This window comes from Scatophagus argus, chromosome 6 (genome assembly GCF_020382885.2).
Source record: "Scatophagus argus isolate fScaArg1 chromosome 6, fScaArg1.pri, whole genome shotgun sequence".
Lineage (NCBI taxonomy): Eukaryota > Metazoa > Chordata > Actinopteri > Scatophagidae > Scatophagus > Scatophagus argus.
The window spans coordinates 537,233-561,920 of NC_058498.1; the positions used below are offsets into that span (position 1 = coordinate 537,233).

A 24,688-nucleotide genomic window follows, 5' to 3' on the forward strand; every position below is an offset into this window, starting at 1 on the left:
CTTTGCTTTTATACATATATTCACTTATGAACAAAAAACAAAAGACAGAAGAGAAACTATTCACTCCGAGGTATAGCAGCTCAGACAATTTGATTGCGGCAGCCTAAACTCATAGTTTTCTATCTCGAAGTGAACTCGGAGTTCATCCGGGTTTGCCGAACCCCCTTCTTGAAACGGGCCCCTGGTACAGTAGGTGGCAGCACCTCGCATGGTGGTTTGCAGGCCGTCATTAAAACAAGCGCAGAAGAAGAGTCTGACGTAATTTTCGCGCGAAACGTTTGCGGGGTGGTGTGTCGTCTCCGGACTGTTTCTCTGGGGGTTCTGTTATTCGGTCCGGGTCCTGAATTAAAGCTGATCTGCGGCCTCGTCCCGGGACACACGCGTTGTTTTGTGCTGCTTGCCGTCCGGTGTGAGCCGGAGCAGCCGACAGGATGAAGTACCTGACCAGGCGGAGGCTCAGGCGGGAGTACCGGTGGTGCGGGGAGGCTGTGAGCGTCAACAGGAAGCTGAAAACATACGAATATCAGTGAGTGCGGATGTCTGCTGTTGTTTTAGCCTCGTGCTCTGTTGTCGTTTGTGTTTTATTTTGGTTCGTTTCGTGTTTTTTGCGCCCAGCTTGCAGTCTTGTTTCTTTTAGCTCTCGTCTTCATGTGTTCTCATGTTATTTTCCAGATAATCTTTCCTCTTGAACTTAAAAACCACATGTCCTCTTTTGGAACAAGTTCATTTTAAAGATGAACCAAAGAGAAACGTCTTAGAACATATTGGATGTGAAGCAGTTGGTCGATTAATCCATTACTCAGTGGACAGCATAACTATTTTTCTAATCAGTTTAAGTCTCAAAAAGCAAAAACATTCATTAAACTAACTGCTTTCATCTTTCATGGTGTGATTAGCTGCTGAGTTTCTCTTATCTCAGGTATCCACTCATCTGCCCGATAGTTTTTAATTAATCATTTGAAAAATGTGCGTCACATTGTCCACAGCTCGCTTTGTTTGATTGACAGTTCAAAACAGCGACATTATCATTCTCATCATTTTAACCACAAATAAAGAAAAACAGCAGATGCACAGATTTGTTTTACATTAATAACTTTATTGTATTATCAGAGTAGTTGCAGATTCATGCTCAGTTGACTGACTAATCGATTCATCTTACTCGATGTGCCCTCCCCAACTGGAAGCTTTTCTTACGTGATGAATTTTAAGGTGAATTTATGTGAAATGTGCCCTGGGAAGATCACAGCGCAGTTTAAAAGAGATCACAAAGATCACACCCTTCATCGTGCACAGTTTTATACTTCTTCACGACTTTAATCCAGCGGTAAAAATGTCTCGTTCACAGTATTTTCCACTGCAGCGATCCTTCTTCCACATCAAGGCTTGAACAGATCAGCTCAAACCATTTGAAGAATAAGAAATTCCAGAAAAACTTGACGGATCCAGAAATCAGTGCATGGACCAGAGACAACCCTGCAGGAAATAAAGACAAACGCAGTCGGCGAGGACATGACAGGGTCGTTTAACCGAATGTCACAGTAAAGGAGTAAAGGGGCCCAAATGTGCGAAAAGGGAAACGAGATTAAACCAAGACGTTTTAAAGTGAGCCTCGTGTCATACTGGGCTTTACAAACATTTGACATTGTTGACCACTGTAGTTTTATTGTGAAAGTTCAGCGTTTGCTTCCCTGATCAGACTGAATTTTTTGTGTCAGCTCTTTGGCCATCAGCGTGCAGGGTCTCCCGAGGACCACCGTCATTCACATCGGCCAGCACATCCTCATAGAGGGAGACGACGAGGACAACCCGTATGTGGCCAAAGTCCTCAAGCTGGTTGGTGACGGTGAGTCGGTCGGTTTGTCTCCACTGACCCGAGACGTGCTCGGACTCATCCTCAGACGCTCATCCCGTGTCTCGCTGTGTTTCAGAGAGCGGGAAGCAGAAGAAGGCGGTGGTGCAGTGGTTTGTGCGTGTGTCTGAAGTGCCTTTGAGCAAACTGAAGCTGCTGGGCAGAGAGCCTCACCCACAGGAGATCTTCTACTATCAGGGCCGCAGCTGTGACGACGAGGTGGACGCCGAGTCCATCCTCAGACCTGTGCAGGTGAGGAACACTCGCTTCTATAGCTTCTGTAGCCTGCTGTCACTGCCTTCAGCAGCTTTGCTTATGACGGATGAGGTCCGACGGCACCCGTCTTTCCTCTGCAGCGAATTACTGCGCTTTGTGCTGTGATGAAGGAGAGCACTTCTGCAACGCCAGCAGGCCGAGACAAACTTATTTTCTGCTGAAACTAAAATCGGATGTCTGGATTAGCTCCCAGCATCTTGATTTCAGTGACGAGTACAGAAATGATCGTAAAAGACAGGCTGCGAAGGTCTGTGTTTAGATGATTTATCTGTGTGTGAATGAGAGTCAAAGTCACCAGCTTTTCTTTTTGAAGCTTTTTGAAACTGACCCTTTAAGTTCCTCTTCCCGCCCAGGTGAAGCACCTGGATGAAGCAGCTCCGTTTCCACACTCTGAGGACAAAGACACTCTGTATGTGAAGCTGTCCTGGGACTCCAAGACCTTCCACGCAGTGGACGCTCTAGATTCCTCTCCTCCTCCTTGTCCTAAACCTTCCCTCCCCCCCTCGCCCCCCTGCTCCCCGCCTGCAGCGGCTCCAGGGGCTTCAGCATCTCGAGCGCCCTCCCGACGCGCCCTGCCGACTCCGGACCTCGCCGTCATGCGCCGGGCCTTGTCGGGGGAGGCGAGATACAGCAGGGCCACCATGAGCGCGGGCCGTGCCGGCACCGCTGAAGCCGAGTCGCTGCACTCCGCCACCAAACTGTCAGCCTCAAAATGTCTGAGCGCCAGGAGGAAGGACGCCACGGCCAGGACGCCCGGAGTCCGCAAGAAACTGCAGCTCAGCAGTGAGTGTGGTGAACCTCATTATACCGTATTTTCCGGACTATGCTTTTGTCCCACGCCTTGAACTCTGCGGCCTAAACAACGATGCGACTATTCTAGATTTTTACGAGCTGACGGCCCGGTGATGCGAAGAGGAAGACGCTAGTTTTAAGCGTAACTTTCATTCTGCGCGTCATGCACATACCGTCACTTGGAAAACACTCGAAGAAATGCATATGATGCAGCTTTTAAGTTAAAAGCAAGCGAACTGTCTGTCCAAGAAGGAAATAGAGCTGCTGCACGTAAGCTTGGCTTAATGAATCAACGGTGAGACGCTGGAGACGGCAGCGTGAAGAACTGACGCAACGCAAAAAGACGACGAAAGCTTTCAGGGGTCAGAAAAGCAGACGGCCCGGACTTGAAAACGTATGTCATGTTACAATGTGGACACCTGCGGCTTATAGTCAAATGCGGCCTGTATATGTACAAATATTATTATTATTTGATTTGGTGGGTTCGGCTTATACTCAGGTGCGTTCTGTAGTCCGGAAAATACGGTACACAGATATGACAAATGCGTTTATTCGCTTCCCTCTGCCGGTTAATGACAAGCTTGTATTTTTGCAGGTCCGGACAAGAGTTCAATGATGCGTGAGGACGTCCTGAGTCAGCTGCTGGACGAGGACTTGGAGTCGGAGGTGATGTTGGCTCAAAGGCTGTCGTCCTCCCCTCCTCAGACCCTGCCCCTCACCCACAGCCTCACCCCCCTCAGGCAGGCCCAAAGAGCCCCCGCCGCTCAAGAGGCTTTCCCCTTGAAAACTGCCGCCGTTGTCCTCAACAAGATGAACAGTCCTCCGTCGTCGGCCAGGGACGACTCCGCCAGGTAGGTCAGAGTCCGCTCCGTCACACATCACAGTGTCCACACATGGCTGTGCTCCCTTCAGAGTGTTTCTGCTGCAGCTGAGCCACAGCTGCTGAATATAATGTCTCACGTTGTTGATCTTCTCACTTTTCCTCTAGCGCCATCTTCAGGTCAGATCTGTCCAGTCGTTTGTGCTTAGCGTACATAACGCCATGAACATACCTGCTGAGCATCAGCATGCAGAACAGTGTAGCAGGAATAACTGAAAGGACTTCTGTGTTTCTGTCTTTGCTCTGTGTACTCAAACAACACACGTCACCTACAGGAACTTCAGAGACGTCCAGTTTCAGAGTAACTCACCAGCCATCCAGCAGGCAGAGTCCGATCATCAGCAAAGTCTCCTGTCAGCCCTGTAAACTGCAGTGGCTGTAAAAAGAACGGATCACTTCATATTTTCGTTTTGACCAATAACAGCCTCGACCTGAATGCATCCCCCTCACCCTTTGGTGTAAACTGCTGGTTCATTTGGAAGCATAACCATCATGCTGTGAATTTCAGTTTGACTGTGACCTTTTTACTCGGGGTTGATGATTGGTTTAGAGAGGAGCGACTGAGTGAAAACCTGTTGGCTGGGAGGTCTGGTCAGTTAGTCATCACAGAGAAGTCATGAGATTGTGATGGTTTTTTGCAGCTCTGCTCACTTGCTGGAACATTGTTCATATTTCTTATCTGAAAAATGATCAGTCAGTGACTCAGAACTGGGATGAGATCTGAATTTACAGCATGTGGGCCTGCCTGAATGGGGAACATAATGTTTGATGGTTACCATCCAGTCTGGATATGTTTAACCTGGGTTTTCAGCATGTAAACACCCGATGCAGCCTCTGTGACGGGTGTGTTAACATCTGGAGATAAATTGGATTAAACTGGCTTAAATGGAACGTCCAGTTTAAGAGCACAGACTCACTGGTGCCTCTTCCAGGGAGCTGCTGGATAAAAGTCCTCAGCAGGGTGATGCGATGGAGGCAGGGGTTTACATGCCCAGAAGACGAAACAGCACACCCTGCAGAAAGTACACCACCAGGGGGCAGAAGTGAGTGAGCCCTGCAGTAATAGTGTCTGTCAGTGTTTGAGCACAAAGCGGTGTGTCACAGAAGGAAGGAGGTTCTCACACCTGTGTGTCTGTGGTTCTAATGAGTGCACAGTGTCAGTGTGAACAGTCACAGAGTGAGTTGTGTTTGTGTTTACCGTCCTCATCGTGTGTCTAAACAGAGCGACCACTCCTTCTCGAAAGAAAGAAGCCAAAACCCTGAAGGAACCTGCCCTGGCAGTGCTGTGAGTACATTCAGGTTTTATTTTTCACAAACAGACATCCAGAAACAGAACTTAACATAAAATCATCATGTTTTTAAGTTTTCTTCAGTATCAGAGTCATCCGGTGATGGTTGTCAGTACATCCATGGACCCTGCTAAAACTGCTTTGGGAAAAATTGTCTTGATGAGTACTTTGAGTTTTTAATTTGGCCCACCTACTAACATGGAGGGGGAGGAGCTTATGAGCTGTACTGCAGCCAGCCACCAGGGGAGCTCTAACTGGCAGCAGCACCCACTCGAGCTCACAAATTATCAGAGGTGTATTTCCAAACTGTAACACATTAGAGCCTAAACTGAAGGAAGACAAAGAATAATACTGGTGGGAGCAACAAAACACTGACACTGAGAAATGGGTCCATACAGTTAACTTTTGCTCCTCTTTGTGTCGTCGACGTGTTATGTGGACAGGGCTGAAGTGGATCACGAAAACTCGCCGCTCCTGCCGGTCACTACCACCCCAAGGAGCTCCAAGAGGAAGTCAGCCCAGGTGGTGTCGTCTCGCATCAGGAAACAGCTGTAAGCAGTCTGATCATTTCACTGTTTCAGCTCTTTTCAGTCTCTTCAGAGTCCTGAACCTCATTGTCTGTTTGATCAGGAACCTTCTGGACAACCAGCAGGATCTGAACTCAGATGGCGAGGATGAGGACGAGTTTGTTCCCTCCAAGAAAGAGCTGCACAGCAGCAGTGAGGATGATGAGGAAGAGGAGGCAGTACTGGATAGTGATGAGGAAGTGCTGTTGAAGAAGGGCAGGCGTTCTGCGTCAGGGTCTGCTACTCTGCGTTCAAAGCAGAAAACCCGCTCCTCGACCAGAACGCCGCGGAAAACTCCCAACAAGAAGGTAAAACAACAGAAAACATCCAAATCTGAGACAGTCTGGTCACTGTTTATTTTTTTTCATCATCTTGTCTTTTTTCACCATTTCCTGTTTCTGCAGATCGCACCCGGCACGCCACGGACACCTCATCACGCTACTCCCAGCATCCCCAGCAGGTCACTGCCTGTCCGACAGCCGGCTGGTGTTCTGGAGGAAGCTCGAACGAGGTGAGCAACACCAGCTTCTGACTGAGCTGTGGGGCCACATTAAGAGATGGATGGGTCACATGATCTCCACATCCTGAGCTCTGATTGGCTCATTATCACTGTTAACACCTGCAGCCGCTCAGTCAAAGGTCGGCTTCACTGTGACTTCATGATGCTTTCTGTTCAGCAGAACTCAGGAACTGAATCCCAGATTGGGACCAGGTTTCACAGGTGGTCTCATACTGAAGTGGTGACTCAAATCTCTGGTGTCCACCTTAGAAACTGTGCTAATTGTAGACGTGTCCTGTGCTGCGGGGTTGTATGAGTGTGGACAGACATGGCTGGAGGACAAACTCCTTGTGGCATTGATGAGTCTGTGTTTTCTTTCAGAAACATCAAAAAGGACCAGAACCAAGGGTTCCTAAATAATTAAGTGTCCTTCAGAGTGGACACTAATGTTTGTTAATGTCTCCACAGGCTGCACGTGTCCTCGGTGCCGGAGTCTCTGCCCTGCAGAGAGCAGGAGTTTCAGGACATCTACAGCTTTGTGGAAAGCAAGATTGTCGACGGAACTGGGGGGTAAGGTCCAGAACCCGACTCTAGACTTTGACCCTGCTGGTCCCCCCTACAGCTGGGGGTCAAACATCACTCAGTACATCTTCTACAAGATCAGCATTATTGTTCTGATCTGCAGCAAATAAAGTAAAATCAGGCCACAGGCATCTTCTCTCTCTGATCTCCTGCACAGCTAAGGCTGCTTTGAGAAATGGATCTGTTGATTCCCCTCTTCATGAATCAACTAACTGTTCAAGCTATGAAAAATATTATAAAGTCAGAAAAATCAGCATCTTCAAACCCAAAAGAGACGAAGAAACTTCAACTTTCTGTTTGTTTTCTAATTAAAAGATTATTTTTTATAGATAGATAGATACTTGATTATTGATCCCGAGGAAAATTCAAGAGGACCATTAAATCACTGATTAATTGTTGACCTCCAGGTTGGGGATCGTTTAGGTAGGAGGTATCACTTTATTAATTGGATTACATACTTTAAATATATGAATCATAATTAATTTTAGTTGATTATTATGAACCCAGTAAAGCTGCTTGTGTCCCCCTCAGACCTATCAGAGTCACGGCGTAAAGTAAAACCTGTTCCCATGCAGGGGTTTTAAATAAATGCAGGGACATCTGTGTCCTTCGTCCTGATGCTGTCCTGCTGTGTCATCCTCTCTGCCTCAGGTGTATGTACATCTCAGGTGTGCCAGGCACAGGCAAAACGGCCACAGTCCACGAGGTGATGCGCTGCCTGCAGCACGCCGCCGACATGGACGAGATTCCTCCTTTCCACTTCATCGAGATCAACGGGATGAAGATGACGGATCCTCATCAGGCCTACGTCCAGATCCTGCAGGTGAGGACATGAAAACGATTTCACTTGTCACACAGCTAAGAGTCTTTCCAGCTGGTCACACATGGTGAGTCATGCAGGGTTTTCAGGTTTTCGATGCGTAGCTGCATGTGTTTTCACCTCTGCTGGAGCGTAACCAACCAAGATGTCTCTGAGATGTCCTCAGTCCACTGGCACACTGGCAGTGTGAAACATAACTGGCAGCGGGTTCCTTTCCTTCGGTCTCGGAGGAGACGATTGAGTCGTTAGATCAATCAGGCTCGTGTGAGTTTGCACTGTGGGCTGCTGCCAACATCACAGCAGTAACATCCTCATCAGCACGAAGGGGGCATGAATGAGGTCGGTGGTGCGTTCACTGACCGCAGTGTCGTCTCTGCAGAAGCTGACGGGGCAGAAGGCCACGGCCGACCACGCGGCGGCTCTGCTGGAGAAGAGATTCAGTAACCCTGCGCCCAGGAAGGAGGCCACCGTGCTGCTGGTGGACGAAGTAAGAACTCGTGTCAGTCGTCACATGTTAAAATAAAACCTCAGAGATGAATCCGTTGATCTTCTGTCCGTCTTCACGCCCCAAACTCAGAATTTTTCCTGCTTCGCTCAGTGAAAAAAGACATCATGTGAAAAGCCTGTGGGAGCTTGTAAAGTGCTTCATGTTGACTCCACATACTTTTGTAGTTTTTAAAGTTAATCCCGCTAACGGGAAACTGAACCCAATGAAAAACTGACTCAGCAAATATCTCACCTGAATTCAATTTAATGCAAACATCTACTGTGAAGTAAAATCTGAAAAGTATGAAAAGTTTTTAATGATAATAATAACAACAATAATACATTTATTTGTAGGTGTCCTTACAGGCATAGAAAAGCACAGAAACAACACAATTGAACAGTAAAACAATTTCAGTGTATAAAAGTTTATCAAATGTATAAAACTGTGTGAATTTGAACACTGTCCCAAAAAGGTTTCAGGAAAACTCAAAGTCCTTCTTGTTTAAAATGTGCTGAATGTACATCATGACATTGTGAAACCTTCCTCACGCTTCAGTCTGTGAGGTTGTACAGTTGACTGAGTGAGCGTCAGTCAGTCGGTCCGTCGGTTTCTGTGGTTCAGACACACTCGCTCTCTGTGTGAAGCGTGTCGAAGCACCGTCAGAATGGGAGCTGCGCTGTCTCATTCTTTCCTTAAATTCATAAAATGCCTAAAACGTGTTTGAGAGGATTTACGGGCTAACACGAACATTCTCACAACGTATTTGGGAGCTTGTGGCTGAGCTGCTGTGAACTGACCCCCAGTGAAGTTCACCTTGACCTCTGACCCTTCCTGTTGTGTAGCTGGACCTGCTGTGGACCAGGAAGCAGAACGTGATGTACAACCTGTTCGACTGGCCCACGCGGCGTCACGCCCGCCTGGTGGTGCTGACCATCGCCAACACCATGGACCTGCCGGAGAGGATCATGATCAACAGAGTGGCCAGCAGACTGGTGAGGGACATCATCAGGGTTTACTGCTGATATGATAATGAATATTTGTAGGCCACCTCGTCCCTGCTGGGTTTCATGAAGCAGGTATGAAGTTTTGTGCTGTGAGGCTCTAAAAGGCCCTCAGTGGCACCTGTAGAAATCTTTAAAAAAATCCCAAAAGCTCAGTGGGTGACGAGCTGCTGTGTGAACGTCTGCAGGGTTTGACCAGGCTGTCGTTCCAGCCGTACAGCTTCAAGCAGCTGCAGCAGATCATCACGTCGAGGCTGAACAAGGTGAAGGCCTTCGAGGAGGACGCCCTCCAGCTCGTGTCCAGGAAGGTAAACGTCCGTGATGTCGTGTGAGCTCACCTGAGCTCCTTCGCAGCTCTGTTCACTCACAGTCCTCCCCTCCCCCGGCAGGTGGCCGCTCTGTCGGGCGACGCTCGCCGATGTTTGGACATCTGTCGCCGGGCGACGGAGATCTGCGAGCACTCCGCCGCCGACCCTTCTGCCACAGGATTGGTGGGAATGAGTCACGTGATGGAGGCCCTCAACGAGATGTTTTCCTCCGCCTACATCACTGCCATCAAGTGAGAGTCTGGCGTTGTTCACATTCATGAAAAACACTGACGTGCCGGTGATGTAGCTCCACCTGTTCGACTGGCCGACGAACAGGTTGTGCATCGCGTTCAAAGCTGTGAGGAGGTAACGTGGCTAATGTGTGTGTCCTCAGGTGTGCGTCAGTGCAGGAGCAGCTCTTCCTCAGGGCAGTCATGGCTGAGTTTCGGAGGCTGGGATTGGAGGAGGCCACCTTCCAACAGGTGAAACTCAAACACGCACACAGACACTCAGTCTGTCAGGTGGGTCGGGCTGGAGGAGAGGCAGCTAATGCCAGGTAAAGTCACTGATATTTAATCTGATCCAGCTTAGTTCACGAGGACAAAACATCATAACTTCCTGGAGTCTGTGCTGGTTTCCTGAGCCAACAAACACTCCGGTGTAAACCTTCCTAAAATGTTGAATTGTCATTTGTAGTCTTGAGTTTCTGCTCTGATTACACAAACAAGATGTAACGTGTTGATGAGATCAGGCTAGCAGCTAGCATATGAAACATGAGGGCATATGAGCTCTCAAAGTGCTGAACTTCCTTCAAAGGTTTTATTGGGGCGTCCAGCAGCATCAGAATACACTAACACAAATAAAGGTTTTCAAAGCTTTTAGCTCAGATGTTTCTGCTTCTTTTAGCTTCACTAAACGTTAAGTCAGAATTGAGAATTCTGTCAGTACCGAGCATCATGCCGTCCCACCCCAAAGTACAGGACCTAATCGTGCATGTTTTCCCTGGGTTTTGTCTCTCAGGTGTTTGTGCAGCACCAGGCTCTGTGTCGGGTGGAGGGTCTGCAGCCCGTCGGTGTGTCCGAGGGTCTGGCGGTGTGTCAGCGTCTGGGAGCCTGCAGGTTACTGCTGTTGGAGTCCAGCCGCCTGGGACTTCTGCAGCGTGTGCGGCTCAACGTGAGCCAGGACGACGTGCTGTACGCCCTGAAGGCTGACTGAAGGAGGACCCTCTTCAGGTTATCTGGATGTTAGAGATACCTGATGCTTTCTGATCCATCATGTTGTATTTATGTTTTCCACTCTACTTTACGTTTCTTAACTGTGATTTTCAATTATAGTCCCTCTTGGGAGAATGTTAACTGTCAAAATAAAATCTACCCAAAGAATGGCAGTCGTTCTCTTTGAAGCCCCGAGAAATGCCTGACAGGCTGTGAATGGGATCAGACGGACAGTCTTTGTATCAGCAGGAGCCCACCTGAACAACAGGTGCTGATTGAGCAGCGGGCAGTCGTGGATCAGCGGTTAGGGTGTCGGACCCGTAACCGGTGGATCGCTGGTGGTCCCGGTGTCCATGGCTGAGGTACCCTTGAGCAAGGTACCTAACCCCCACTGCTCCCCGGGCGCTGCACGCGGTCGCCCACTGCCCCGGGTTTGCTGTGTGTGTGCGGTTAAGTGCAGAGCACGAATTTCGTTGGAGTGAGTTCCCTCCAATGACAAGATATGTCACTTTCATCTTTCATCTTTCAGCTGGCAGCAAATAGGAATGACTGTGATGAATCACTTTTCCCGCGTGTATATGTGTGTAATTACCCGTGACTGTGTTCAGTGTGCTGTAGCTGATTCAGCCGTCACAGCACGTGGATGGCTGAATCACTTTGATCCTTAGTACTTGTTGTTAGCATGTAGGCGGTTTCCCAGAGCCCAAACTGCTTCTGTTCCGGTCAGAAATGTGAAAGACCAGGAGCCGATCTGGCGGGTCTGAGGGTCTAACTCTAACCCGTTCATCCTAACCACAGCGTTCTCCTGCGCATGCGTCTGAGAGACCGAAAGGGAAAGTACACGAGCGTAGCGCCGACGCGTTTTCGTTTTCCGGAGAATCTGAGGCTCGGCTGTTCTCACTGCGGGTGTCCGTGGGTTCAACACCCCAAACGGGAGGACAGGAAGTCCTTCATCGAGCTTGAGAAGCGGCGTTTTTAGGGTTTCTGGGGAAGCAGCTGAGGATGGCCGGCCGGCCTTCTGACCGGCCGTGTCGGGGCAGCAGGGGCCGCCGGGCGCCGCCTGCTGCTCGGCTGCCCCCGTCGGTCGCGGAGCTCCAGTTTTGGCTGAGTTTGCTGGTGTGGTAATGGAATGAGGGGACTGCACAATATGACCCGCCCTCCTGCCAGACCCGGCAGCTCTGGGTTTTGAATAAATGCTGGCTGCAGGCAGGCACAGTCGAAGAGGACGCCGGGCTGTTGGCCGCAGGGAAGAGAAGGTGAGTAAAGTGTCTTATTGTCCGACATGTTTTCGTGTTTAACTTTGATAGTCATGAGGATGGACATCAGCAACATGTTTTCATTTCGGGTCCAGTTCAGTTCTTGTTGCTAAAGCAAACAAGAATAACGCAGGAGCCTCACAAAGTGCTGGACGCGTTTTGTTTGTGCTCACAGGGTTTCCTCTGGGGGGTCGGGGGGTCGGGGTCGGGGTCTTGTTTCGTTCATTCTGTTATAATAAGGCCTGTGTGGCTTAATGATCTTAATGATGTTGCGTTAGTCCATTTAAACAACCACAAGACACGAGAAACAATCCTGACCAAACGAACAAAACTTGTAGGCCTCGTCATATCATCGTGCAAATATCACCTGACATATTGACCGTATATAAGACGCCATGTATAAAAATGTTTATATTAATTTATGGAGCTGTCACGTGACTACTGCCGGTGAAGCGCCGTGCACGTCAAAGCTGGCTTGGTCCCGTGTCTTTTTTTGTTTCAAACCTTTATTTACATATTAAGGTACAAACAAAATGTGACTGTGGCAGGTGATTTAAAAAGACATAAAAACAAAAAGCAAAGCAAACGTGTCCCGTGAAAGGATAAACAGTCGTCAAACTTCACCAGACTTATCGAAAACAGCATCGGTTTCAATAGTTAAACTGTCTCAGTTCATGCAGAAAATGTTCAGAGTTTGGTTTGGAATCTGCTCATTTCTTCTTATGAATGTGGAATTTCGATAGAAAAAGGAGAATCTGTACAAAAAACCTAAAGTCTTTCTCCTTCAAAAAATCAAAACGTCCTTTTCTTTTAAGTGGATGGCTTGTAATTGTGAACATAAGAAACACAAGAGTATTAAATATCGATCATAAATCTTAGAGTTTTCTTTGCTGGATATATTTTATACAATATTTTAAAAGAGACCTCTTTAAAGTTTGCTAATTTTACAGGTAATTTTTCAACCTTTTAATCACATTGTAACAGAAATTTAAGACCACCAACTGAGTTAAACATGTTTATGGAAAGCTTTCCAGATATTTTCTTTTTCTAATCAAATTAGTTAACCGTTTTACTTTGAAAGTACTATTTAATGTTTCAAAACTTAGTACCTCAAGACCACCATCTCTTCTTGTATTACATATAATATCTTTTCTTAAATAATGACATTTGTTCCTCCAAATAATCAGATTTTTTGTATATTGCAGCAGGTGTTTCAAGTGATAAAACATAAAGAGCTTTAGAGAGTAACTCTACCATTCAGTGAGAGATCTCTCAGAGTCACATATTGAACTTTTTGTTATTTGTTCCACTGTAGGGTCAAAGTTTAAGTTCCTGCCAAGTTTTTCACTTTTATCAATGACAACACCTAAATATGTAACCGTCCTCTTCACAGGGTTACCATTCACTTCAGATTGATCACACTGCTTTAGTGGGAGTAACACAGATGAACTCAGTGCGGTTACCAGCTTTGATCACTTCCTTCCTGTTAGACAAAAACACTGAGGTATCATCGGCCATGTGAGATTTTTATTTGCCTCCTCCGAAAATCGTCGGCTACAGGACCGCCACACCGAACCCACTTCCGGAGGAAGTGTGTGCGTGTGTGCCAGCCTCTGAGTCAGACTACTGAAGCTACAGAAAGGCCTTTCTCTTGTTCCCTCTTTTCCCAGGATGAACTGCTTCAGCTCAGCTGATCCAGCTGCAGTGAATGCCAGCGTGCTGTACGACTTCCAGGATAATGACAACAACCTCTGGAGCAGAAGCAGTCATGGTGCCAGCCTGCCCCCGTGCTTCCCCACCCCCCCCGCTGATGGCCATCGGTGCACCGTGTGCCTCCACAACATGGTGTACGCTGTGTGCAGGAGCCTGTCCAGCAGCGCGGATGTGATCATGGAGGCTAATGCAAAGTCCGTTAGCGTCTCCAAGAGCGGTAAGGAGCTCCCAGGTTTCTGCTGTGCTCCATTGTTGTGGCTGTCACGTTTGACCACGAGCTCTGTTTCATTTCAGATTGTCCAGAAGCCCCCTCTGATGGTGAGTGTCATGAAGACTCAGTGTTCACACAGACTGAAGCTCAGCTGTGTTAGGCACCTGTCACCTGTCAGGCCTCGAGCGCACCTGCAGCTGCAGATGCCGTGTGTGCGCTTGAAGGAGGCGAGACAGTTCTTGATGGATATTTTTCTGTTCGATCATGTTTTTATCCTGCGTGCTTTGAGATGCTGTTCAGTTTTATTTTCCTGCACGTCAGTGTGTCCTGTTGGACTGAATCTGTGAGCTCGGCCTCCTTCGCGTCTCACTGCTGCTGTGTCCTGCTGTGTCTGACAGAGGCTCCGCCAGGGCAGCTGCCCACCGCCATCGCCATCACCATCGCCATCGGCGTCATCGGCTTTGTCGTCTTTGTGGTGTTGCGTTGCAGACGTTCCAGTAATCCCAGGGAGTCGAAGGTAAGTGCAGTCGTAGCTGTAGTATCTGAACATCAGTAAATCGGTACAATTAATGTGAGACATCAACACTCATCAGCCTGAAGCGGTCTGGACCAGATTTTGAGGATCCTCGTGGATGTTTTGGTTCTGTGAGGACAGCCAGAATCTGCTGTGAAGGCTTTTAATCATCTGCAGTAAATGTGTTAGTTAATTAAATGTCAGTCAGGATTTGATAGACGAACCTTGAAAAGCATCTTCACTCCGCCTCTCATCACCTCTGATCATCAAGATAAACTTCAGTTCTTCTGTTTATTTTCTCTCCTGTGTTTGCAGGAAGGACCTGAAGAACCTGAAGAAGGAGTTGCTCTCACTGTACTGTCAGAGTCGCCGGTTCAACTCCCCCCGGGTTGGCAGGACAACAATTTGGGTGTGGTGGACTGATTAATAACAATGCACCCCCCCTCCTCCTCCATTAGCTGGCTGATGTGCCCTTGAGCAACCCCCCTTAACCCCCGGTTGCTCCCCGGGTGCCTGACATGGCAGCCCTCTGCATGCTACATGTGTGTGTTCAATCAGTGATGGTTAAATGCAGAGAAGAATTCAGTGTATGTAATAATATACTGCTGAATGCTAATGATAGCATGCTAACATTCTGATGCTAAGCAGGCTGACCGTATGTGAACATTTGTTTTGTTTCCAGGCTTCATATCCAGCTGAGAGAGACCACTAAGATCGTTCAAAATCATTTAATGAGCAGAAAACAAGCCACATGTATATACTGCATGTAATCACATTTCTTAGCCATTAAGTCAATAAAATGCATTTTTACATCACAGCCAAAAAGCAAACTTGATGATCATTCAGGTGCAATAAACATCAGATTCAGAGCAAACTGATAGCTCAGCACTGTGGAGTTCCAGTAGCTTAAATGGTGCTTTGGAAAGTTAAAATAACAGTCATGGCTTATCAACTCATAATCACTCAGTTTAGTGATTTTCACTTATCAAGAAAAAAAAGTGCAGAGTAGCTCATCTAATCTGAAAAAAATCAATGATTTCATTAATAATAATCATATGGAGTCAGCAATGAAGGTTATTAAGAGTGCGTGAAAACTAGTTAGCAAGCGAGCAGAGCAGATGAAATAATTAATGAAGTAATGCATTAAGGACTGAAACCACTCCATGTGGTTCACTGATCTAAACATGTCACATCAACACTTAGACGACACCATGAACAGTTAAACGAAGGGCACCCGAGCCGATCGGACTGTCCACCTTACAGAAGAGTTTTCAGAAACTCCATCAGGTGACACGTCACCGCCATAGAAATAAATCTCCCAGCTTCCACAGAGGAAGATCAGCATCACTGCCTGTCAGCTCTGACGGTCACAACACCCCATAGATTCCCTTCTCTGTCGACCGTGGATCTGTTGTTATTGCTCACGGGATCATTTATTCCAGCGTTTCTGTTGGTGGCCTCTGACCTTTGACCTCCAGATACTCAGAAGCTGGTGACATTTGGGCCTGATGCACAGAGCAGACCTCAGGCTGACCGTGTAGGACCAACCATCGTGCTGCAGTCTTGGGTCAAATCTGAATCCAGTATCCAATCAGAAGCACAGTCTGATTCCCTTTACGTTCTAGTTGTTTCTCTGGATAGCGGAGGTGCTGCTTTGAAACCATCAAACTGCTGTAATATGTGACTGAAACTGATCCAAAAGGGCTCAGTACTGTCCGGCCACGCTGGTTTTGATCCCCTCGTGAAACGGATGGAGTCGCTTCACTCGCCGTTCAAACAGCTGAGGTGCAAGAGAAGCTGACGGTCGGTCAGTCCCCTCCCAGTCTGCATACTGATGTCAGCTTTCAAGGGGATCGTTTAAAACGGAAAATTCTTTTCTTTTTCAAACCTTTCTCGTGAACTCTGCTCTCCTGGACTTTGCAACAACTTCTACAAACAAGCTTAAAACCAGCCTTTATATAAACCAAACCATACTAAAGTATTATACATACATGTTTGTTTTATATTCATACGCATATTAAACTTATTTTCCGCTTCCTGTCTCTATATGAAAATACAACAATATTGTAAGATATCTCATTATACACATTTCTGTTTAAACGTCCAGTGTGTAGGATTTGGAGTGAATATTTATATTCAAGTGTATAATCACCTGAAACTACAAGTGCTTGCGTTTTTGTTACCTCAGAATGACCCTTTTATATCTCCAGAGGAAGCAGCTCCACCATGTTTCTACAGAGGCCTGGAATGGACAAACCAAACGCTGGCTCTAGACAGGGTAAAGTGTCACTTTTCTTGTTGGTAATTTCTATTTTATTCTGCTATTGAGAAATTATTGTAGTTATCATTATTATAAGTATTATTATTATTATTATGATTTGTGTGATAAAATGGTTCTGGCTACACACCTTATGCTGAGTTTAAGTGCTTATTGTGAATGCTCTAATTAATTCATATCAATAAATAATGCTTTGCTTGGTATAATATTATACTATGCTATACTGTAATTTCCCAGCTTGGGATCAATAAAGTATATCTATACACTATAATTTAGTTTTAATAGCACCCAGGTGTTGTCCAACGTCCAAATCCTGAAGACTTCTGGAGGTTTTGTTGAGACTTAGACCGTCTCCTCTCGGTCTGTCGCCGTCTTCATCAGTTTGCGTACTGGAGTGTATGACGTTTCTTCATTTGCAGATTCTCCTCTCCTGCATTTGAAGAATTTCCTGAATTTCAGGCCAATGATGACGACAGCCACAATCAGAAGGAAGCCGGTCCCGAGCCCCACCGTCAGCTGGTCCGGACACCAGCTCCCGAAGACGCACGTCAAGGTGGAGTTCACTGGAAGGAGACGAAGACGAGAGGAAACAGGTCACATCGCTGCCACTGAGTCGCTGAAGTCTTCGGCCATGTTAGCAACGTGCTTCTGTGGATGACAAAGTCATCTGTCGACTGACCCACCGCTTCGGTCCCGACCGCTGACGGCTGGTCTAAACGGGCTAGTGGGGCTGAGCCGTGTGTCTTGTTATACGTTTAAGGTTTGGTTTCAGTGAAACCTAAAGTGGCAACAGCACCAAATAGTTAAAAGAATAACACAGGATATCTCTAAATGGGCTATTTTTATGCAAATCTGCTCTTATTTTCCGGGTGTAAATGATCGACGGCTATCGTGTTCCGCCTCTTCATTTACTGACCGTTTGGGCTCACTTCATGTAGCCCACAGGCCGATCGGTTCTGACCAATCAGCAGCGAGCTGGCGCCAGTTAAATGATTGGCAGGTGTTGTTTCACGCCCCGTGATTTACTTGTCATTTGGGCTGATTTCATTTAGCCCAACACTGTAAGAAGAAGAAGAAGAAGAAGAAGAAGAAGAAGAAGAAAAAAGACGTAAAATGGCGGGCGCTAACATGAATGAGGTGGATCATCTTCTTAATAATCCATTTTCTTCAATGTCCTATGAAGAAAAAATTTGTGCAAGTATATAAATATATGTGTGCAAATATATTGTAAATATACTGAGAGAGAGAGAGAGAGAGAGAGAGAATGAGAATGTTACTTTTACACTATAATTTATTTGTTAGTCCACCCAATCAATTTCAGCACCGGTCGCCACTGGTCCCGACTCACATAGCTCAACGGCTATTGGATGGTTTGTTGCTGGTTTGTTGCTCCCCCTCCAGCTGACTCTACCGTCAGACAGGAAGTGCTCACCAGGAACTTTTCAGAAAACCTGTGTGGTTTCATCTGAGAAGAAACACGTGTGGTTTCTCACCACCTCCCTCCCCTGAGGGGGAGATATGAGTAGATATCTCAGGAAACATTACAAGCTATGGGTGTGACCTTACCGTACAGAGAACCACAGCGTGCTGCATCCCGTGTGCTGACTTTAAGTGAGAGTGAAATGAACCTGCTGGTAAAACTCTGCTTTACCGCGAATCACGGCAGCAACTGAGAGGAGGGTGACGTCGGGGGTTTTGCCGACTCAGACCGGTGGTAAGTGAGGAGGAGTTTAGCTCGCTAAAAACCGCAGTGTACAGGAAACATGCAGCTCACCAGTGTGTGGCTGATGATCTTCCACCATGAGAAGGCTGCAGTTCACTAGACAACACAGGAACAGATGAGCGCTGAGTCAGGTGAGAAGACAGTTTTCTCATCATGTTTTGGTTTGAAGGGTGCGTTCAAACTCACCTCTGCAATGGGCCTCCTGGAAGCCCTACAGGAAGGAGATGCACAGAGCAGAGTGAGGCAGGAGCAAACACGGTCAGCAAGGTAACCCCTTCACTGGTTAGAAGTCAGGACTTTTCAAAGGTTTGTCAGGCTTGACTTACATAAAGACACAGTCGTTCACATACAGGAAGTGCAGCTTTCACAGCTGAACATGTCCTGAACATGTCAGGACATGTTCAGGACATGTTCAGGACATGTTCAGGACACCCAGAGAGGACAGACTTACAGAAGCCAAGTCGTGCGCTGCTATTTTCACATCTGATGTGAGTGTGTTCAGTCCTCTTAGCTCTCCTGTTGCTCACCTGTATGTCACCTGGCCTGGTGATACTGATTAGTTTAGGTTGGGGCTCACCGGTGGACAAAAATGTTTGTTCTGAATTCAGTTGTCTTGCTTTAACGAAGACAGACAATATTTTGACTTGAAGGGTGAGGAACCCCCTGGCAGACGCCCACATTCGTGCCTGAAGCTGACTCTGTTCTGTGCACTCTGATGTGGGACTGAATGGACAGGAAACCGGCTTTTTACCTCCAAGCAGCTCTCTGTGTAGTGCATGTAGTCCTGGCAAGCCTTCACGCTGATGGACTGGCTGGTCCAATTCTGGACGAGGTCCGGGTGTGAGAAGGAACCATGGCTGAAGGCAGTTTTCTGGAAAGTAACACAGACAGATGTGATCGTGATCATCATGTTGGATCAGGAGGAGGATAAGAGGAGTTACAGGGAGGTTCACGGCATCACAGCCCTGACTCAGCAGCCCCCTGACGAACCACCAGTCCTCAGACCTGATCCCACCACAGGCTCTTGACGCTGGGGCAGCCGTGGCCTAGAGGTTGGAGAAGCGGCTTGTGATCAGAGGGTCACTGGTTCGATTCCCCCACCGGACGGGCAGGAAATATTTGGACCACGTGGTGGAGTGATTAATGTGAAAAAAATGCTCCCCCCTCCATTAGCCGGCTGATGTGCCCTTGAGCAAGGCACTTAACCCCCCAATATGCTCCCCGGGCGCTTGATGCTGCCCACTGCTCCTGTGTGTGTTTCACTGCATGTAATTTGCCGGGTGTTGCATGTGTGTGTTCAACTAAGGATGGGATAAATGCAGAAGACGAATTCAGTGTGTGTGTGTAAAAATATATATACTGTCAATAAAGTGATCCTTCTTCTTCTTCTTCTTCTATGGCGACTGCTGACAGCCGGCGAGCTGCCGCCCCTCTGAGCTTCTCTCTCTGCTGTTATGTTCACTGAACCCTGACTGTCCTTCTGAATAAAAGGACAACAAGCTAGCAGCACAAGAAGAGCGACAACACGTGTGAACCGTTGGATCTCGGTCTGACTCGGTGATCTCCCGAGTGTGGCACCAGAAACATCCTGTAGCCGGTCACACTCACATTGTGGTCCTCCCAGCCCGTCTCACAGCGGGCTGAAGCCGGCGGCCGGGACAGCCGATACAGGAATGAACCGTCAGGCTGCTTTGTGACGCTGCAGTTCAGATCTGCCAGAAGCTCAGAAGCAGCAGCTGAAAATGAACCAAACAAACACAAAAACACGTCACAGGCCAGTCAGTCTGTAACCACAGCAGCTCCGGTGGTTCCCTCCTCCACAACCCGCCTCCACTCCCCTCACACATTATTCATGTTGTGTGAAGCAGCTGAACACACACACACACACACTCAGTTCAAGTGTGCAGCGCATTAATGCAACCACAACAGCACAATAAAATAAAAACAGGCATTTTGTTTATGGAGTCAGGAATGTGCCAGAGTAAGCGATCTGCTTCCACTGATCAAACATGAAGTGAGCTGAGGTTAACCAGCCTGGCCCGGATAGCACGAGCCGCGCGGAGACGAGTTTTGGTTGGTCAGAGATTTACTGTGGTTCTTCACAGCCGCGAACTGGTTCACTGTGAACTCTGGTTCAGCCGGAGGACACGCGTTAGGAGACTCACAAGAGACAGATCTTAAAAACGCTCAAACGTACGCGAACGTCCAACACACACACACACACACACACACACACACACACACACACACTGAGGATTTATCCGAAAAGCCTGCACGTTTCAGCTTTACGTGTTACTGATATGATGCTTCCTGTTTGTGTGTGTGTGTGTGTGTGTGTGAGTTAGGGTGTTTTCTCTCAGTCTACAATGTTGCTCTCCTGGTCCGTGTCCTGGTCGGACGGAAAGTCCCACCGTCGCCCCCCTTTCTGAGAATCACTGGTGCCCGTTCACACCTTTGGGCTCAGCCGTCACGCCCTTTGACGGCTCGTTCAGGCTGATTAACGTGTGAAAATGTCTGATCCTGAAGCCTTTACACCTGCGCACGTGCCTGTAACCTCATCAAACTTTGTTCGCTTTATTTTTCAGATTTGTGTTTTATGCCTGTAGCCGATCAACGCGCCATCGCGTGCCCCGCGCGTGCCAACCGACGTCCTGTCGGAAGGCGACGTGTGAGATCCTGAAGCAGCGACCGTCCAGCCGGTAACCCGCTCAGTCCTGACACGCATGAACGGAACCACAGAGAACCAGGACCCAGTTCGGTCCGGAGCCTTTGGTTCTGAAAGGTGAACGAACGAAAAGAATTTGTCGATAAACTTACTGGTTGTAGAGAGGAAACTAAAACCCAGCCAGAAGGTCTGGATCAGGTTCATGTTGGTCGGCCGTAGACTCGATCCTTCACTGTCTCTAGTCCTCCGCGACAGCCCCGCAGGATCTGAAGGTGGTCCGTGTGAGCGCCCTGGTTTTGATCACAGGTCTCCGCCCCCCTCGCCGTCATCTGGTGGCGGGCCGGCCCAGGACGGGGATACACTGTAAAAAATGATTCAGGAGGTTAGTTAGCATGACTTAAACACATGAGCTTTTTCAGCATAAAAAATACAATTTGTTACATGCCCATTGTTTTATTAAGTTGATAACTTATTACAAGAAGTTGATTAAAATTAAAAATAAGGAAAGATGTCTTAACTCAGAAATATGTAGGATAAGAATTTCTGCCTTCACTTAACAAGGAAAAGTATTAAGTTAGTGAATCTTAATATTGTATTATAATATTAAGTTAGTGCAGCTTCCTTTCATGTGTCCATGCTTTAAAGCAGAGAAAGCGACGGCCATTTTATGCTGCCAGACTGCACCAGCAGCAACAGTTTGGCCCAGAACTGCTGTGGGCATCAATCTTCAGCCCTCGTGTTTGCAGACACATATATCAGCTGGTATTGGTGAGGAATGTGTTGTGGAAAACCACTAGCCGTTAGCCGCTAACGCTAATAACGACTCGTTAATTCGAACAGAAAAGCTCTAACTTGTTAGCTGTTAGCCGCAAATGTTAAAGAGGATCTTGCAGTGGAAACATGGTTTGTGCGGCACAGGAGGCTCTATGCGGACTTAGCTGATGTAACTTAGTCTTTTTAATGTTTGGTTTTGGTGTTACAGTGTCAGCCAAATTACATTAAATATAACCGAGTTTAGAAGTTAATTTAAAACAGGCTGCATGTGCGTCGTTTGACGTGCATAACAATGGAAACGTTAAACCTTGAACAGTTGTAGGTTATATGTTTATATGTTATATGTTTCGGTTTTAAATGGATGTATGTTGATGTTTAAACTAGCATTGGTAAAGTTAAAGCATGTGATTAATCTGTAAACAATACAGTAAAGAAAAAAATAATGCACGATTAGGCTAATCGCTGCACGTGACCAAGGTGGAGCCTGCGTATACAGTCTATTGTTGAATATTCAACTTTTTTATATTTATATTTATACACACACACACACACACACATATGTATAGCCAAGTGGATAGGGGTTATTTTGATCACATAAGCATTTCTGGTATGATTTAATTCTAACTGTATTTTTTCTTCTTCTTCTTTCTTTCTTCTAACTGGTCGTGGTGTACCTCGGAGAGAAGGAGGAGAATCTCTTTAAAGAGCAGTTGGTAGGTAAATCTAACACAGAAACACTATACTTTGTATTAGTCTTGTTTTTAATTAATGCTCGTGTTTTTGATTCTGGCATTGATTCGGACCTGTTTGTGCTAGGCTGACGGGATCTCACCAATGAAGTGCTGAAGATCATTCTAACCAGAAGTAGAACACCTGATCCACCCAGCGCACGGATTGTGATCGCGGGAACAGAAGTCCTGGAAGACGTGGACGTACCCAGAGCCTGTGCCTTGCTCATGGGGCTGATCTTCTCGCTCCATCTCAGCTACCCGAAGGAACTTAAAAACACTTTTGAAGTGTTTCAAAAGGTCTTCCTTGAGCCAGATGGTCTGAAGGTAATGTCTCAAAAAATGTGACAACTGTCCACTAATTGAGCAGGAAATGTTGCATTTATGTTTATACATTGTGTTTGTACGTTTGTAAAGTTTTTGCTGTATACACTTTTTTCAGTACATGTATTTAAGTATATTTAAAGTACTTGAAGTACAATTTAAGTTTACACTTGAAGTTCAGTAAAAGTTAATGTTATGAGGATGAAAGGTGAAGAATTAGTTGATAAAAATGGTTTGTAAAATGTGCCAGTTCATCACACTGTTTACATTTCAAGTAGTACATTATACTATAAGTATATTTTTCACAAGGTGAATTGAGTAAATGTTGATCAGATGGTTTTTATTCTTCAAGTTGTTACTGTGCTTACCTATTTCGCTCTGAAACAGGGTATTTAGGCAGGGCTTTAGCATTTACTGCATCTGCAACCATGTCCTTCACCTGATATTGCTGGTCGATTGCAACAAAAATTGTTGTTGATATAAGTTGATTACAATAAATACAGTGGTATGAAAAAGTTTGGGCACCCCTGATCATTTTCAGGATTTTCCTTTATAAATCATTGGTTGTTCGGATCAGCAATTTCAGTTAAATATATCATATAGCAGACAAACACAGTGATATTTCAGAAGTGAAATGAAGTTTATAGGATTAACAGAAAGTGTGCAATAATTACTTAAACAACATTAGGCAGGTGCATAAATTTGGGCACCACAACAGAACAATGACATCAATATTTCGTAGATCCTCCTTTTGCAGAAATAACAGCCTCTAAACGCTTCCTATAGCTTCCAATGAGGGTCTGGAGTCTGGTTGAAGGTATTTTTGACCATTCTTCTTTACAAAAAATCTCCAGTTCAGTCAGGTTTGATGGTTTCCGAGCATGGACAGCCCGCTTTAAATCACACCACAGATTTTCAATAATGTTCAGGTCTGGGGACTGAGATGGCCATTCCAGAACGTTGTAGTTGTTCCTCTGCATGAATGCCTTTGTAGAGTTTGAGCAGTGTTTGGGGTCGTTGTCTTGTTGAAGTATCCAGCCCCGGCGCAACTTCAACTTTGTCACTGATTCTTGAACATTGTTGGCAAGAATCTGCTGATACTGACTGGAATCCATGCGACCTTCAACTTTTACAAGATTGCCAGTACCTGCACTGGCCACACAGCCCCACAGCATGATGGAACCACCACCAAATTTTACTGTGGGTAGCAAGTGTTTGTCTTGGAATGCTGTGTTCTTCTTCCGCCATGCATACCGCCCCTTGTTATGTCCAAATAACTCAATTTCACATTCATCAGTCCACAGCACCTTATTCCAAAAGGAAGCTGGCTTGTCCAAATGTGCTTTAGCATACCTCAAGCGACTCTGTTTGTGGCATGTGCGTAGAAAAGGCTTCCGCCGCATTACTCTCCCATACAGCATCTCCTTGTGCAAAGTGCGCTGAATAGTTGAACGATGCACAGTGACACCATCTGCAGCAAGATCATGTTGTAGGTCTTTGGAGCTGGTCTGTGGGTTGAGTTTGACCGTTCTCACCATTCCTCGCCTCTGCTTATCAGAGATTTTTCTTGGTCTGCCACTCCGGGCCTTAACTAGGACTGTGCCTGTGGTCTTCCATTTCCTCACTATGTTCCTCACAGTGGAAACTGACAGCTTAAATCTCTGAGCCAGCTTTTTGTATCCTTCCCCTAAACCATGATGTTGGACAATCTTTGTTTTCAGGTCATTTGAGAGTTGTTTTGAGGCTCCCATGTTGCCACACCTCAGAGAAGATGCAAAAGGGAGAACAACTTGCTACTGGCCACCTGAAATACCCTTTCTCATGATCGGATTCACCTGTGTATGTAGGTCAAGGGTCAATGAGCTTACCAAACAAACTTTGTGTTCCAATAATTAGTGCTAAAGGTACTCAAATCAATAAAACAACAAGGGTGCCCAAA

General features: G+C 46.6%; 1 protein-coding gene and 1 long non-coding RNA gene across 4 annotated transcripts; both read left to right on the top strand.

Moving 5' to 3' along the window:
• Nucleotides 1-222: 222 nt before the first annotated feature.
• orc1 (origin recognition complex, subunit 1) lies at nt 223-10,731 on the top strand. 3 transcript variants are annotated; one of them, XM_046392327.1, is made up of 19 exons: nt 224-369; nt 420-526; nt 1,716-1,843; nt 1,929-2,101; nt 2,479-2,908; nt 3,513-3,768; nt 4,730-4,840; nt 5,020-5,082; nt 5,530-5,637; nt 5,717-5,960; nt 6,057-6,163; nt 6,620-6,721; nt 7,385-7,556; nt 7,933-8,040; nt 8,883-9,032; nt 9,230-9,349; nt 9,431-9,600; nt 9,744-9,831; nt 10,370-10,731. In XM_046392327.1, exons 2-19 carry the CDS (start codon nt 432-434, stop codon nt 10,562-10,564), a joined length of 2,820 nt encoding a protein of 939 aa, XP_046248283.1. In that variant the 5' UTR covers nt 224-369; nt 420-431; the 3' UTR covers nt 10,565-10,731. The 3 variants fall into 3 exon arrangements, with proteins under 3 accessions (XP_046248284.1, XP_046248283.1, XP_046248282.1); XM_046392326.1 differs by having other exon boundaries at nt 224-526; XM_046392328.1 differs by lacking the exon at nt 4,730-4,840 and having other exon boundaries at nt 223-526.
• Nucleotides 10,732-21,170: 10,439 nt separating this feature from the next.
• LOC124060882 lies at nt 21,171-23,245 on the top strand. The gene is made up of 3 exons (XR_006843648.1): nt 21,171-21,305; nt 21,569-22,410; nt 22,514-23,245. It is a non-coding gene; the product is annotated as an uncharacterized LOC124060882 (long non-coding RNA).
• Nucleotides 23,246-24,688: the final 1,443 nt, after the last annotated feature.